The sequence below is a fragment of the Cervus elaphus genome, chromosome 1 (genome assembly GCF_910594005.1).
Source record: "Cervus elaphus chromosome 1, mCerEla1.1, whole genome shotgun sequence".
NCBI classification, from domain to species: Eukaryota; Metazoa; Chordata; class Mammalia; order Artiodactyla; family Cervidae; genus Cervus; species Cervus elaphus.
The window spans coordinates 55,102,210-55,119,235 of NC_057815.1; the positions used below are offsets into that span (position 1 = coordinate 55,102,210).

The 17,026-nt window shown below is 46.9% G+C and overlaps 1 protein-coding gene across 7 annotated transcripts in view; it reads left to right on the forward strand.

Moving 5' to 3' along the window:
• The first annotated feature begins 1,905 nt into the window (after window positions 1–1,905).
• The window catches only part of IRAG1 (inositol 1,4,5-triphosphate receptor associated 1), a 119,645-nt gene continuing 104,524 nt past the window's right edge, over window positions 1,906–17,026 (forward strand). For 3 of the 7 annotated variants that reach the window (XM_043903029.1, XM_043903047.1, XM_043903099.1), the window contains exon 1: window positions 1,910–2,301. In XM_043903029.1, coding sequence (XP_043758964.1) covers window positions 2,235–2,301 — 67 coding nt within the window. In that variant the 5' untranslated portion in view covers window positions 1,910–2,234. Of the gene's footprint in view, window positions 2,375–17,026 lie in introns of all 7 variants that reach the window. The other 4 variants (XM_043903064.1, XM_043903090.1, XM_043903037.1 and 1 more) reach the window with 3 other exon arrangements.

Here is a 17,026-nt window from a genome sequence, read left to right on the forward strand (position 1 = left end):
TAACACATACAGACACATAGACACACAGACATACACTCACACCTCCTTCCTCACATGCACACAAACCCAAGTTTCTAGTTGTCTTTACAATAATTGCTGCTGGATTCATAAAATCAACTTTTGGAGTACCATTCCCTAAAATGGGGTTATTGGACCAACTGCATAAGTAAGAATCACCCAAGGGCCTTAATTAAAATGTAGGTTTCTGGACCTCACTTTAGATCCACAAGATTAGAATTTCTAGAAAAGGGGTCCAGAGAGTTTCACATTTGATGGTTCTATTGCACAATGAAGTTGGAGAAACAGCGCTAAAGAGTTTGGTAATTCATTCTAGTCTCTATCCCTGCAGTTCTAGTAGCTATCACCTTCTGGTTTTGCCAGTGGGAGCCTGTTCCCAGTAGATGGATAGGTGTAGATGCCTGAGAAAAAGCGTGGCTAGTACCCAGGAGTCTCCTCTGGTTCCACCTACAAAAATACAGTTATTTATGGGTTTGACAGACAGCATGTACTATGGTCTCATCAGGAGTCTCTTTTGTAACAAGCAAGGAGAAGAGACAGTCCAGGACTGGATGTCTATAGAAGGGGCTGGGATAGAAGCCCAGGGGGCCAGCTTTGGGGGAGAAAGCCTGCCACAGCCAGGAACTGAGGATAAAGACCATATGCAGTCAGACACCTGTCACCAGGAGGGCTTCAGGCCACACGTCTTCAGGCACCAACACCTAGAGCTCTCGGCATGACTGGTGAGCACTTTCTGAGGTGGTAAGTAATGGCCCATGACTAGAGTTGTCAGATTTAGCAAATAAAAATGCAGGATGAGCCATTAAATTTCATTAAATTAGAAATTCAGATTTTATATATATATACATACACATATATATGGGGCTTCCCTGGTAGGTCAGCTGGTAAAGAATTTGCCTGCAATGCAGGAGATGCCAGTTCGATTCCTGAGTTGGAAAAATCCCCTGGAGAAAGAATAGGTTACCCACTCCAGTATTCTTCAGCTTCCCTGGTAGGTTAGATGGTAAAGAATCCGCCTGCAATGAGGCAGACCTGGGTTTGATCCCTGGGTTGGGCAGATGCCCTGGAAGAGGGCATGGCAACCCACTCCAGTATTTTTCCCTGGAGAATCCGCATGGACAGAGGAGCCTTGTGGGTTACAGTTAATGGGGTCGCAAAGAGTCAGACACTACTGAGCAATTAAGCCCACAGCATAGCATATGTGTGTGTGTGTGTGTGTGTGTGTGTGTGTAAGCTTGTCCTGTGCAATATTTGGGACATACTTATACTAAATTCAAGTCTACTTAGGTGTCCTGCATTCTATCTGGCAGTCCTACTCAGGGTTTCTCTGAGCTGCCTCAAACTGCAGAAAAGGGCTGGAGCCCCCATGTGACTGGCCAGGTCCCACAGTACCATGATCTTTCTCTGGGTGGGGGACTGCACCCAAGGTGGTGAGGAGTGAATAAGGGCAAGGTGTGGACTTCGGGAGAGAGCAGCTCTCCCTCACCTGTGTGTGAGCAGGGGCAGGAAACTCGCTGGTGTTGATCAGCAAGTCTGAGATGCTAGCACTGTGCTAAGCCTTTCAGTATCATCTCATCAAATCCTCCTACAACCTTAGGAGTTAGACATCATGACCCCAGTGATTCCCACTTTAGAGATGAGGAGACTGAGGCTCCACGAGGTTAAGACCACAGGGCTACTCAGAGGAGGAGCAAGGACTGAAGCCCTGGGGCTGGTGCCAGGTCTGGGATTAGCTGAATCTTCCAGGCCCTTCTCTCTGCTAATCCCAAGGGCTTAAGGTGGGAGCAGCCCCCACCTCCCAATCCCCGGGACAGGAAATGTTCCCAGTCTCGCTGGCGCTGGGCCAGGGTCTTGTCCAGGCTCACATGCTCGCTGGAGACTCCAGGCTGGGAGGCAGATCGGCCGAGTTGTCTTGCTCCCTGCCTGGCCGGGACATGCCCAGCAGCATGAGCTGCCCGTGGGCACTGCCCTCCACTGTGTGGGTGCCCGTGGGAGGGGCCCAGGGCCAGCCACTGCCTCTCAGACCCAGCCTGCACTGAGCCTTGGATGGCCTGGCCAGCTTCCCGGCCGTTTGCCCCCTGAGTCGGGCCAGAGGGGTCCCCGAGGAGCTCTGGGCTCTAAGTCCCAGCCCCTCTCCGAGGAGGCGGGCAGCGGAGCTCGGCAGCCAGAGGCTTCTCAGCTCCAAGCTCCAGAGCCAGATGTAACATTGACCTTAAATGGTAAAAGCTCCCCAGAGTGAAGAGAGGCTGGCCGGAGGAGGAAAGGGGAATAACTCAGTTTTAGGTAAGTCGTCGCTGTCTCCAAGAATAACCTGCCTCTTCAGCCGGGAGCAAGGGAACTCTTCTCCTCCTTAAAGGTACAGGGTGTGCTGGGATGGGGGCGCCTGACTTTAACTTTCTAGGGGAGCTGGCTTGGTCGAATGGCATTTCAGCCGAGTATTTTTATTGTTGCTGTCATCATTTCAAAATAAGATGTGAATCTTAGCCCATCCTGACTTAACTAAATTGTGCTTCTTTTGCTTGCTGTTGGAAAGCATGCACAGGTTAGGGCGAAAACGTGGGTTCTGACTGGGGATCCTCATCCCCAGATTTCCTGTGGACCACTTTGGAGTAATAGAGGGTCCCCGGATTACGTAAGCCCACTGGGCAGGGCTCCTCACGCACCGCCTGCTGCCCCAGCCCCGCTCTCTGAGCACTTGTGTCTCTCTCTGCCACCGCCCCCCGCCCCCGACACTCTCGTCTCCTGGCACTCTGGCCCTTGTGCTGGCCCAGTCCTGTCTGTCTCCCTCCTTGACCTGCCCCTGTGTCTGTCCCCGCACATTCCATCCTGTGTTCTGGTGGCAGCCCCTGCTTTTACCCCTGTCCCCATCTCTCCTGCCTCCAGCCTTGCCCCCGGTGACCTTTCTCTGCACCCTCGAGGGGTTGTGTGTGCCTGGCCTGTGCACTGAGCCTGCACACCTCCAGAAGCTCGGAGTCAGAGCTATTGCTGGAGTGGAAGGCACTCAGGCTGCCTTTTTCCAAAGGAAAGGCCGGTGGAAGTCAGAGGCCAGAGAGGGGCCCAGTTGTCTGTTCCCTCCTGTCCAGTAAATGGCTATAAAAGCCTGGAGATGCCCTACAGATTGAGTAAACGCAGTGTGGGATTGTCAGGGACCCCTGGCTGGTGCTTGCATCTCCCAGAGTTCAGCCGCAGCTGCCCTCTTAACACCCACTTTTCAGGCTGCTCTTTGAAAGTCTCGGTGTCGGGGGAGTCAAGCAGCCCATGGATCTCCTGCAGAAAAAAGGAAGTTGCTTCCCAGGCTGTTAGGCTGGGAACACTAGGGAGTCGGAGCCTGCTGGGGTCCTGTTGTCCCCGCCAGGCGGCAGTGACATGCGGGTGAGACAGGTGGCGTGAACTCCCCTCAACTTCACCCCAAGGCTTTTATGGGGAGGAAACTCAAATTAAGTGGCTTGTCTAGGGTCAGACCACTAAGGAAGAGCAGAACTGGGAGAGCTAGGAGTCAGAGCCAAGTCTGTACGAGTCCAGCTGCAATGCTCCTGCCCCTCAACACAACTGGGAATAAGAGGGTACACTTCTGCCTTGGGTAGTGTCTTGGGCTTTTTGTCCCTAATGGATATTACAATTGTCATTTTCATGTTTGTTTGGTTCATGATTCAGTGGTGTTTGTGTGTGGGTGTGCAAGTCTATAGGTTGTTTTGAAAGTGGCTATTTGAATTCACAGCTGATGTACCTTCCTCTGTGCTTGGTAGTAAGCAGGGTGTTCTTGCATACCATGTAAGATTGGGAGGTGTAATTCTGTACAAACTGCTACACCATGATCAATGATCCCCATAAATGTGAAAAAGCAAACATGCCATTCTTACTATGCACTGCTCTAAGCACTTGCCGTGTAGTAATTCAAACTTCCAAAACCCTACAAATCACAGATTATTATTATCCTCATCATGTAGATGGGACATTTTAGCACAGAGAGGAAACACAGCTGATGACCCCAGGCAGCTCATCTCCACAGGCTCTGCTCTAACCAGCATGCCCTGTTCATCTCTGGCTGGTGCCGTTTCTGAGCGGGTCGTGGGGAAGCACTGACTCTCTTCCAACGCTGAGTGGCAGGCTTTCCATACGTGATTTCATGTGCTCTTGCCAGCAACGCTAAAGGGGATGTGTCTTCACCTCAGTGTCACAGGACACTAGGACCGGGGGATGTTACATGACTTGTCCAAGGTCATCCAGCCATCAGGGGACAAGCAGGAGACTTCGTGTCCTGGATGAAGACAGTTAAGGCCATGGGATGTCTTCTACTTGAAACTACCTCTCAGGTGGACCAGTGGGCTCATAATTTCAGGACAAGGGGTTGGTTCTGTGAGTCTCTGTGTGAGGAAGCCAGATTCCTTGCCTGGTGGACTGAACCTCATATATGGATTCTCAGCTTCCCAAACAATCCTTGCCTCTGTCCTCTTAGTAATAAAGGTGGATGGATGTGCCCACACCTTTAGCAGGAGTGGATACTGAGCTCTCTTAGGTCAGAGACCCCATCTCATTCTGTAGAGTGTGTCCTACACTCAGAATAATGCCAAGAGTATATCAATACAAAGTTCTCAGAAGCGACTTTTTTTCTTATGAAGAAATGGACATAATGCTTATAATGTGGTTTCTGGGTTTATTATGTATGTGTACCTGATGATCAGATTCTTCTGGTGTATCTTGAGAGAATGCAAGGTTGGTGGGGGGGTATCTCAAGTCATCCACCCCCTCCTTACCCTGCCACCTCCCCTGGGTAGCCACATGTAGCTTCTAGAGTGCCTCTCAGCCGCCCTCTCTGTGGCTTGGTGGTCAGCAGAGGGACTGTTTGATGACTGAGGAGGAGCAGAGGCCCAGATGGGTGGGGAGGAGAGATCTAGGAGCCTCCAGACTCTGCTCTTTGAGCTCTTGGAGGCAGGGGGACAGAGATAGAGAACTGAGTTCTCTTGTAGCAAATGTAAAAGGAAGGAGGAGAGAAAAATGGATATGAATTGACTTTGTGCCAGGTTGTGTGTGCTAGAACTGTTATTTAATTTAATCCTGTGGTAGAGATGAGAATGTTGTGGTTGAGAGAGGTGAAGCAACATGCCCAAGGGAACATAGTTGGTGGGTGCTGAACGAGGACTCCAGCTCAGGCCAGTTTGGTCCAAAGTGGGCACTTGCGGTGCTAGATGCCATCCTGCCTCTAGTTAGTAACCAGGATCTCAGGCGGTTATAGAGTGTCACAGTCCAGGTGATGGGAAGGTCAAGGGGATTTGTTTTGCCCCGTGGACCTTGGAGGCCAGACCCTGAGTCCAGGTGACAGCCCAGGGCAGCCTCACTGGATGAGGTGCAGAGGCAACACGAGTCCGTGACCTTGGGCATGCCCTGACTTCTCTGTGAGGGCCTTCCCCACGGAAGAGGGCAAACAGGTGACAGCCAGCCAGCCAGACAGAAAAGCTCTTCTGCCTCTTGGCTAATAAGCCACAGATGTGAAAAAAGGGTTAGCGAAGGCTGGGGCTTCATCTGCTCTGGTTACTTTCTTCCCATCCCAGTACTTTTTAAATTTATGATTCTTATTCAGATTTTTTTTCCTAGTAATAAAAGTAATGTGTATTCTTTGCTAAACTTTCTTGGAAAGTATAAGTAAGAAATTCAGAAACAAATATAAATAAATGAACGATCCCTGTGGAATCATATCATTCAGAGATAAATACTGGGTTTTTGTATTTGCCCGGACTGCACAGCATGGGGGATCTTAGTTCTCTGACCAGGGATTGAACTTGTGCCCCGTGCATTGGAAGAGTGGAGTTTTAAGCACTGGACCATCAGGGAAGTCCCCATAAATATTGTTACTATGGTGTGTCTCTTCCTTTACATTTCTGTATATTTTATAAAACTAGGGTCTTACCATACGTGGTTTTACAGTCTGCTTAAAAACAAAAATTTTTTTAAAGGAACTCCCTGGTGGTCCAGTGTTTAGGACTCAGCGCTTTCACTGCGGTGGCCCAGGTTCAGTCTCTTGTCAGGGAACTAAGATCCTGCGAGCCACACGGCACAGCCAAAAAAAAAAATTTTTTTTTAAAGACTATTTTTTTAAGAGCAGTTTTAGGTTCACAGCAAAGTTGGGAGGAAGGTCTGCACAGAAATTTCCCTGTTCCTCCCCACCCCCACACATGCATAGCCTCTGCCAGGTAACAGCTCCACCAGGGTAATACATTTGTTACAACTGATGAACCTGCATTGACAATTATAGTCACCCAAAGTCCATGGTTTACCTTAGGGTTCACTCTTGGTATTGTACATTCTGTGGGTTTGGACAAATTGTATAATGACATGTATGCACCATTATAGTATTATACAGAGTATTTTCACTTGCCTAAAAATCCTCTGTGCTCCATCTCTTCATCCTTCTCTGATAACCCAAACCTCTAGCAATCACAGATCTTTATTACTGCCTCCATAGTTTCTCCTTTTCCAGAATGTCATACAGTTGCAATCACACACTATGTAGCCTTTCCAGACTGGCTTCTTTCACATAGTAATAAGCATTTAAGATTCTTCTATGTCTTTTCATGGCTTGATAGCTCATTTCTTTTTAGCACTGAATAACATTCCGTTACCTAGATGCACAACAGTTTATCCATTGTCCCAATGAAGGACATCTTAGTGGCTTTTTTTTCCCAATTTTTAAAAAACTGAAGTATCATTGATGTGCAATATTATATGTTACAGCTTACAACATTCAGTTCAGTTCAGTCACTCAGTCATGTCTGACTCTTTGCAACCCCATTGATTGCAGCATACCAGGCCTCCCTGCCCATCACCAACTCCTGGAGCTTACTCAAACTCTTGTCCATTGAGTCAGTGATGCCATCCAACCATCTCATTCTCTGTCGTCCCCTTCTCCTCCCGCCTTCAATCTTTCCCAGCATTAGGGTCTTTTCAAATGAGTTAGTTCTTCACATCAGGTGGCCAACATATTGGGGTTTCAGCTTCAGCACCAGTTCTTCCTGATTCACAATTTTTAAAGGTTATACTCCTTATATAGTTTTAAAATGCTGGCCGTGTTCCCTATGTTGTACATTATATCCTCATAGATCATTTATTTTATACATAATAGTTTGCAACTTTTAATCCCTTACTCTTATCTTACCCCTCCTGCTTCCCTTTCCCCACTGGTAACCACTGGAGTTATCTGTGAATCTCCTTCTTTTTTTGTTATATTCACTAGTTTGTTTTTTAGATTCCACATAAGTGATATCATAAGGTATTTGTCTTTCTTTGTCTGACATTTCACTAAGCATAATACCCTCCAAGTCCGTCCATGTTATTGCAAATGGCAAGATTTCATTCTTTGTTTTTAATGTCTGAGTAGTAGTCTGCTTTTTTTAACCAAACATTCTATCATTATCATTTTCTTATGTCATCAAAGATACTTCAAAATGTGACTTTTCAGGGGTTGTATACTACCGAGTAATTCTGCTGTGTAACGTGTTAAATCATCGTTCCTCCCACTGAGCCTTTACAAGTGTGGTTTTTCTTTGGGGCCCGTCTCAGTGGCACACGCATGACAGCTTTTCCATCCACGTGTGGCGTCTGGGAACTTCGTGCTTCCAGGTGGGCTTGTGCGGTATGCTCCAGGGTGTGGGCTTTTTCTGCAAGATGCTAGTGAGTGAGATACTGACTCAGCTCTAAACACACGGATTCACGTCAGAATTGCCTTTTACGTTCTTTCCTGTCCATCTGTGGCAGCCCAGGAGCGCGGGTCTGCAGGACTTGCAGTACTAAAACCAGACATCCCAGGCAAATCGGGGCAAGTTGTTCTCCCGGGTTTGGACCTAGTGTGCCTTCAACGTCTTTCCAATGCTTTCTGTCTCTCTTCTTGACAGAAATGAAAGCAAGTCTTGGGCTTGGAGACTTCGTCAGGAATAGTTAGAATTTAATAACTGTTTTCATTAAGTTTATTTTTACAACTAACTCCTCTCTATTTGTGTTACAAATGGTACTGACTTTTCCATGGATGGTAGGGATATAAAGTTCCCTTTTAAAATAAATGTGATGACAGGGGAGGCTAACACACTGGGCACTTCTCATGTGCTCAGCGATATTCTATTGTTTTCCCTGCAGGACCTCATTTCATCCTCACAGCAGCCCTCTGAAGAAGTTACAACTGTTAGCTCTATTGTACAGATGAGGAAACTGAGGGCCAGAGAGGGTAACAACACAGAGCTGGTAAATGGCCAACAGCTCTGGCCAACAACACAGAGCTGGTAAATGGCCCAGCCAAGATGGCAATCCTGGCTCCCTGCTAATCAAATGAAAAAAATTAAATCACTAAATATTTAGGTGGCTCACAGACATGGGAGAACATGTGAGGGTGGGGTGTAGATGACTCAGGTTTAGGAAACACAAGTTTGAAGGACACGGGTTCTGTGAGCAGGTGTATCAGTGAGTATAAGATGGGGCAATGGGAAACTGAGCCACCCGAGCAAAACTAAGTGAAAATTAGGAGCCAGTAGGCCCAGGAGAGGCTGAAAGGGATGGGGCCATCCAGTGACTGCAGGGCTGCAGGGCTGGGACATGGCGCAGAGGGCATAGTGGTCACTCCGGGAAGGGACACAAAGAGGCTACTGGAGGCTACCCACAGGCTAACTGGAGCATGTTTACAGAGAGCCCAAGTTTCCTGGTTCATCAGAAGAGAAAGAAAGCCCGAAGACACCCTTGACTTTGCTCATACAGATGTCAAAAGAGCGCTGGCTCTGAGTCGGGAGGAGGGCTTGGCCTTGACCTGCTCTTCTCTCACGATCACAGTGGAAGCTAGTGGCTGGAGCTGGAAGTAGCGTCTTGCCTGATGGAGAGCACAGGCCCTGGAGTGACCACGTGACACCACTATTGACACCTTGAGCCACAGCTAACCTCTCCAAGTCTTAGCTCCCTCTCCTGTAAAACAGAGATAATGATGGTGTCCACTTTGTGGGGTTAAATCCCTCAGCTTGGTGTCTGCGCTCAGCAACCCCCTCCCATCTCACCCTTCTGGGTCAGGTCTTAGTTGTGGCATGTGGGATTTTTCATTGTGGCATTTGGGCTCAGTAGTTAGTTCTCAAATCTTAGTTTCCCTGCCAGGGAGTGAACTCTCATCCTTTGCATTGGAAGGTGAATTCCTAACCACTGGACCACCAGGGAACTCCCAGTGTGTGGCAGTCTCTATCAAGTCTCATAACCTTGTCCATGAGCAAGGCCCTATCTTCAGTTTAGTAGGAAAATACAAGTCTAGAACCATGAGCTTTCTATTAGCAGGAAATGCCATGTCCTATGTCATGAGTCCTGAGTCATTCTCTCTGACCCACCAAGGTTTATGCCCAAAAAATTCCTTGACATGGCCAAGGCCATGCAATCTGCTACAGAGGCAGCATGGAGTATGGTTGGGACCTCAGCTGCTCAAATCAAATGACCTAAATTCAAATCCCTACTCTGCAACTTACCATGTGACTTTGGGGGAAAGAATCTAACTACTTTTTTTACCTGTAAGATGAGGCTGAAGATGATAATAATTTAACTTGCTCAAAGAGTTTTTATGAAGATGAAATGGACTGCTGTATCCATAGTACTTATATATGTATAAGCACTCAATAAATAATAACTTATTTAAGCTTAGATTAACATCAAACACATGGAACACCTAGAGTTTTGTGGCTCTAGTTGGTCAGGTTTCACTAAGGGCTGTCTTGTCATGATGTTTTCACTTGTTTGGGGCTTGGATTCCTGATAGAAAGACTGTAATGCCCTTCTGGACTTCTTACCTAAGACATCTTCCCTATTTCCCAGTTGAGGTCCAACTTGTCCCTGATGGAAGATGATGATGATGAAGCTGAATTGTGTCAGGAGGAATCTAGACTGGATGCCAAGAGGACTCCCTAAGGAACATGATCTTGGGGGTATTCCAGGGTCCTGGACCTATCCCTAAGCCTGGTTGTGGCCTGGAGTTAATAATGTATATGGAGACTGACTCATGATAATCACAAGAAACTGAAGTATGTAATTCTGAATGTCTGTGTGTTAATGTATGGGAAAGGATTACCCTTCCAGTGACCAAAATACCTGGGAGATGGAGATTTAGCTCAGAAGGTGGAAAGTTCTAAGGGGTATTTCATGTGAGCCATAAAATGGCCTGATAGCCATCTCTGCTTATAACAAAGAGACTCCCCCAGAGCACAGGATAGGTTTGTCCCCTGGGGACTTTAGATAAGCATTTCTCTTTGGAATTCCTTTTGTCCCTGAGTCTTCCCTGGTGGCTCAGAGGTTAAAGCATCTGCCTGCAATGCAGGAAACCCAGTTTCAATCCCTGAGTTGGGAAGATCCCCTGGAGAAGGAAATGGCAACCCACTCCAGTATTCTTGCCTGGAGAATCCCATGGAGGGAGGAGCCTGGTAGGCTACAGTCCAAGGGGTCACAAAGAGTCAGACTGAGCACTTTCACTTTTTGTCTTCTGCAGAAAGATGGGATTTGTTGGAACACAGTTCAGAGAATCAAAGGAAGGAGCAGACCTGCCCCAGGAACACAGCCCCCAGGCAGAGGTAGGGACCTGGCAGCAGGAACTTGCCAGTGTTTTCTTTAGAGCAGAGGTCTTCTCTACAGCAGCAGGTTTTGATGGTTCATCTCATCAACTAAAATATTTTTAGAATGAGTCTCTAATTTATGTGTATATCTTTATTTTTAGTTATGTTCACAAGCTACTGCATTAATGTTGTGCTTGTGCTCAGTTGTGTCCAAGTTTTTTGCAACCCCATGGACTGTAGCCCTCCAGACTCTTCTGTTCATGTAATTTTCTAGGCTAGAATACTGGAATGGGTTGCCATTTCCTACTCCAGGGGATCTTTCCAACCCAGGGATCAAACCTGTGTCTCTTGTGTCTCCTTCACTGTGTCTCCACTGGCAGTTGGATCCTTTACCACTGGCGATATGCAAGTTATTTTATAAAACTAATAAAAATAGAAATTTTTAAAAGATAAGAAAGAGAAAACACTATTTTAAAATCTTGCTTTGTTTTTACCAGTGCCAGCAACTTTTTTCTTTTCACTTTCCTTAAAAGAGTATTCTTTAGTAAGAGAAATGTGATTGCTTATGCCTCATTATGTTTTAAGATCTCAGCACTTTGGATAACCCCTGGCTTTAATAACTGTCATGGCTACATGAGACACGTACCAGTCTCCCGGCGAGGAACCAAGTTTAACTGAGTTGGCTCAAGAGATTTAACAAAAGAAAGAACCATTTATAGAGGTTTAGAAACCACGAGGGATGGTGCCCAGGTACTCCCCCAAACTAGCAACAGCAGGGAGCCAATACCAGTTCCAGCCAGGAGGGGCGAGAGGAGAAAATAGTGTGATCGGAAGCCAGTGACATCTGGAGCCATGGAGGTGGGACCATCTAGGTTGAGCTGTTATTAGGGAACGACACAGCCACTTCCAGAGATGCAACGCTGAAGCAAGAAGGATGCAGGGAAGGAAATGCCCAACCTCTCCCCCTATCCCCCACCTCCTACTGGTCTGTTGGCCAAACTCAGCAAGCACGGAAACCCGCATGATGCGTCCGGTCTTATAGGTGTCATCTGGGAGCCCAGAGCAGAGAGGATGGATCCTGGGGCAGGGCAAGGAGAAGGAGAGCAGGCAAAGGATAGCCAGCTCAGATAGCTGAAAATTGTCCTTACTTACAGAATTGTAAGTGAACTTTTCTAGTTTGATCCACCAGTTTGTAGAAACTTTTGAGAGTTGCTTGTGGTATTATGAGTAGTTATAGTATACTTATTCCACATATTCGAGGGGACATTTAAGCCACTTGCCCATTTTATGATGATTGGCTTGCTTAAAACTAGATATGTTTCATTAATCCACTTGCTCACATATAAACTGTGTCATATGTCACTGAAAGCAAGTGAAGACATGAGGGTGTGACTTCAGTCCCTTAGCATTGTAGAATTTCCCGTGTTCCCTCAGGACATCTCACAAACTGGATGTGACAGTGACCTTTCGACATGTGACTGAATGAAGGCATCATTGCCAGTCTGCTTATTTAATACTAAAGAAACGAAATAAGTAATAGTTCCCGATTTTCTTCCCGTATGACATGGATCATCTTGGATATTCCCTGGGTACGCATCCCTCACCCGGAAGACCACCGCACTAGGGCTCAACTCCTATCTTAGCCAGGTTCCATGGCTCCTCGTCTCTGTCCAAGGTCTCAGGGGAGAGACCCTGATAGGCCCACCTTGGTTGGGTCAGTGTTAATCAGCCACGGTCAGGTGACAAGATCGTGGGGCATAGATGCGGCCATAAGGAGTCATTCCTCAGTATGTAAGGGTTCCTCTTAGAGAAGGGGAAATTGCTGAGAGCAAAGTTCTCTCCAAAAGGTGTCCTCACACGCTTATAATTGTCTTCCTGTCCCGCCCCCTGGAGATCCTGGTCAAGCCTCCCACCTCTTCAACCACATTTACAGACAATTTCTTGGGTCACTTCCACAGAAGACTAATCATATCCACTGCATGGAGTTTTTCACATGGTTGTACATCAGAGGGCAGCCTTGTTTCCTTTGCAGTTGTCCCCGGGTACAGCCAACATTCCCAACAATGCTGGGGTTCACAGGGCCTTACGCTGGTTGGGGCAGACTGTTCTGGTCAGCTGGGTTCAGCAGACAAAGATGGACGTGGTGATGACTTCAAGGATCTGGTACATTAGACCCAGAAACACTTGCAAGTTGTCCCTCTGTCATGAGTCCTATAGTTTGTAAACCACAGAAGTTGTGCATGCACGTGAACAAAGAAAGCCTGACTTTTCAGCCTTCTGGGTGGGGAGGTTCCACTTGCTGAATTCCCCAGGAGCTTGTTTCACTTGACAAGAACAAGAGAATAATAATGTACTTATGATCATTACTATCATAGCTGTCATTGATTGAGCACCAGCTACATAGTGTGTTAAATGCTTTACACATATTATAACATTTTTGCACCTTGTAATAAAGGTAGTAATAATATCTCTATTTTACTGATGAGAAATCGAGGCTTTGAGTTTTGCTAGTTCACTCAAGTTTACACAGTGGAAAGTGGCAAGGTCAAGGTCAGATTGCCCTTGCTGCAAAACACATACAGCCCATCAACAGATAGAATCCCACACTTGGAACTATCAGGCTAGAGGACGTAGAGGCTGGGCCAGTAAGACTTTTCAAAAGGTTAGATCATTATGATTTTATTGAGATGTATTAAGGGAAGCTAGAACCATGGCAAGTTTAAGATGGTTTTCAGTAGATAGTGAGTGAATGAAAGCATGAATCTTCCCAGGTTTGAAAACAGTAAAAGTTTGAAGGCAGTATTCCAATATCCATCCCTGGTGCTGAAATGAAGACTGTATATATAAGCAGTGGTCCCAGGTGCTAGGAATGGCTCTGCTTCTAACTCATTTTGTGCCCTTGAGCAGATGACATCTCCCTTCTGAGACCTTAGTTTCCTCATCCGTGAACAGTACACCGACCAAAGCCCAATGGTTCACCCGAGGAGTAGTTGCATGACTGAGGCCAAGCAAGAGCAATAATTGTGTCAGACGCTGCATCTGTGACAAAGGAGGATTGCAGGTGTGTTAGAGCCAGCTATTATTGTCCATTCTCTCAAAGCAGATGCAGTGCTTTTGGGGACAGTCAGAACTGGCATCAGGTCCAAATGGATGGCTGTGTTTTTAAGGAAATATTTACTGCTGAAGGGAATGCTTATTCATTCTCTTTCTTGTCACAAGGCATTTGACTCATGCTTTGAATGTTTGCTGCTTAGATTAGAGATGATGGTCTTGTGTTCATCACTAACAAAAAATGCCTCTGGAGCCTGGTCCTTCTTCCCTTTCACTACAGGGCCAGCTGCTCCAAGCCCTCCAGCTCTGGGAGCACATGGGTATGTCCTATGCCATGGGGAGCAGGGACAAAAGACTGGAAGTCCCTTGGAAGACTTTGGGAGACTAGAATATGACGGCCTCCAGGAGGCATTGAGCACCCCTCAGGGTTCCCTAAGTGGAGATCTTGAGAACCTGGAGAGACTCAGAAAAATGGTCCAAACAACTAACTGCATCTTGGTGACTAAGTCTAATACAAATCGGGATGCCCACCTCCATCTTGTGGCAAGAAGTTCTAAAAGAGACCATCCTAAAAGGAATCAGCATTAAGTGAGTATGGATGCCAAGAACTTCTGGATGAGCTTGGCTGCCAAAGCCATTCTCTGTTGCCCAGTAACGTGTTCTTATACTGTATCTCATGTGATCCTTCCTGCTGAGAGGGCCACAGAGCCATTTTATCTGTGTCACCTTTCATGACTGCTCAAGATTTCACAGTTTTATGTACTATAGAAGGGTTTCACTGATGGCTCATCCAGTAAAGAATCCACCTGCAATGCAGGAGACACAGGAGATGCAGGTTAATCCCTGGGTCGGGAAGATTCCTTGGAGGAGGAAATGGCAACCCACTCCAGTATTGTTGCCTGGGAAATCCCATGGACAGAGGAGCCTGGCAGGCCACAGTCCACGGGGTCACTAAGAGTCAAATATGCACACTCATATACACTATAGTTGGCACAGCCCCTCCCACTGCCCGCCTGCCCTGTGTAGGATTTTGGTGGGATCTAGGCATTTTTGCCTTAATGAGGCCCTTCTTTTAAAAAAAGACAACTACTTATTTACTTTTACTTTTTTGCTGCGCCTTGAGGGATTGCATTTCCTTGACCAGGAATCAAACCCATGCCACACTGCAGTGGAAGCACGGAGTCCTAACCACTGGATGGCCAAGGAAGTCCCCGTGAGCCCCTTCTTGCTTACAAAGTCTATATCTCTGTTGGTGTAAAGATAAATATGTTAATGTTTTGTATTAAAACATTTTCTTTGACCTAAAAGCTTTTTTTCCTTCTGATTTTTAAAAGTGATTAAAACATTTTCAAGGGCCCTAGGCTCTGTTCTTACCATATGTAATGGATGAGTCAGCCCTGCCCCCTCCCCTTCCTATTCAGAACATAGTCTAGTGACCAGCAGCGTCAGCATCACCTGGGAGCTTGTTAGAAGTGCAGGCTCTTGAGTGCTGCCCCAGAATTACTGAATCAGAATCTGCAGGTTAACGAGCCCGCTGGGTCATTTGTATGTATACTGTAGTCTGAGACATGCTGTCTGCCACACTGTCCCATGGTACCGCTGGTATATCAGAATCAGAGGTCACACTGTTCCCCCAAATTACAGCGAGAAGCTTGGTCACAGAAAAGCCCATGTGGAAGGTACATCTAGCGCTAAATGGCTGTGTAAATGCCAAGAATTCCTGGACAGCCCTGTGTGCAAACACTGTTCTCCTCTATTACCCAACTGTGGTTGTTCAGTCACTCATTTGTGTCCAACTCTTTGCGACCCCCTCTTTGGACGGAAGCATGCCAGGCTTGTCTGTCCTTCACCATCTCCCAGAGCTTGCTCAAACTCATGTCCATTGAGTAGGTGAGGGCCCCTCTTTTCCCCTCCCCCCTCACACTCTCAGTGGATAAGGCGGACCCAGGAGGAGGGGGTCCATCTGCTTCTGAGTTGGTTCTTCTAGCTCTTCTATGACGCTCCTGGCCTCCAGAGCCATCTCAACAGGGGCAGAGGTAGGAGGCCCTGCCCTCAGCACCTCAACTCAGAGGTGACACCTGGTCTCTTGGGCCGAGATAGTTATATGGCCCCAATAAACTGCAAGGAAAGCTGGGAAATGCAGGGGAGCATGGACATATCCAGAGAGTATGAACCATCTCTGCTCCAGGTGAAAAATCAGTGAGACAAGTAACAGCTACCACAGAGCCTGAGGCCTCCCAGAGGCAAGAATTTAATAAACTGGGATGTAGACCACTAGAGACTCAGACTTGCAGAGAAGACTTTTAAAAGCTGAGAGAATTAACACATGCTCTCCTCAAGGTCTTGCTTCTCCAATAAGAGGGAGAGGAGTATCAGCTGGGCAACAGAAAAAGGTTTTGGCAGCCAAAGTCATCCAGGAATTCTTGGTATTCACATACCCACTTAATGCTGGCCATATATTCCACATAGACTGGTCTCTTCTAGAACTTCTTGCTAGTGGAGGTGGGCATCGCAACTTGTGTTACACTTAGTCCTCAAGGTGTACATGCAACACCACTAAGATTTTAGGTCTGTTGCAGCAGTTACTGTGAATTATCCTAATTTAGTATCCAAGTCCACTTGTCATATTCCCCTTCTTCCACTTCCCCAAAGGGGAAGACACATACCACCTGTCACTGGTGCTGTCCTCTGTGGCTTGGCCATCCAGCCTCTGCCTGCTCAGTGCTGTAACCCCACCCACTCTGTGCCTTGCCCTTGGTTTAGAGGCTTGTTATGTTCCATGTTGTTGGGACAGAAACTCAAGATCCCACTGGAAAAAATAAATAAGTAGGGTGCAGATTCTTGGTCTTCTGACTCTTATGTGTCTGTCTGTGAGGAAGGAAAAAAATCAAGTAGAAATAAAAGGAGCTTTCACAGCCATCAAGGATAGGAAGGGTTATTTCTAGGGAGCTGTCTTTTAATTGGCTTTGCATCATCTTCACTGAGAGGCTTTATAAAACAAAAAAAGGCTACTGTTGGCCTGGAGGCAGGAAGGCCAGGTGTAGACTCTGACTTGCAGGGCTCAAGAAGGATTGAAAATGCCAGCTGGCATCTAGTGAGTGCTGACTATGTGCTGAACATCATTCTAAGAAGCTTACATATAGAATATAATTTACATTGTTATCATCATCCATGTTTTACAAATGCAGAAATTGAAGTACAGATAGATGAAGTAACTTGCTTGAGGTTCATGCAGCTGCTACACAGCAGGGCTGGGGTGTGATCCCAGACAGCCTGGCTCCAGAGCCCCCGGGCACAGCCATCATGCTCCCTCAGTTCTGGATACCCACTAATTAGAGGTCTCAGGGGCACCTCTGATCAGGGCTTTGAGGAAGACACATTGAGCCACTTCTTGAAAAAGGAGA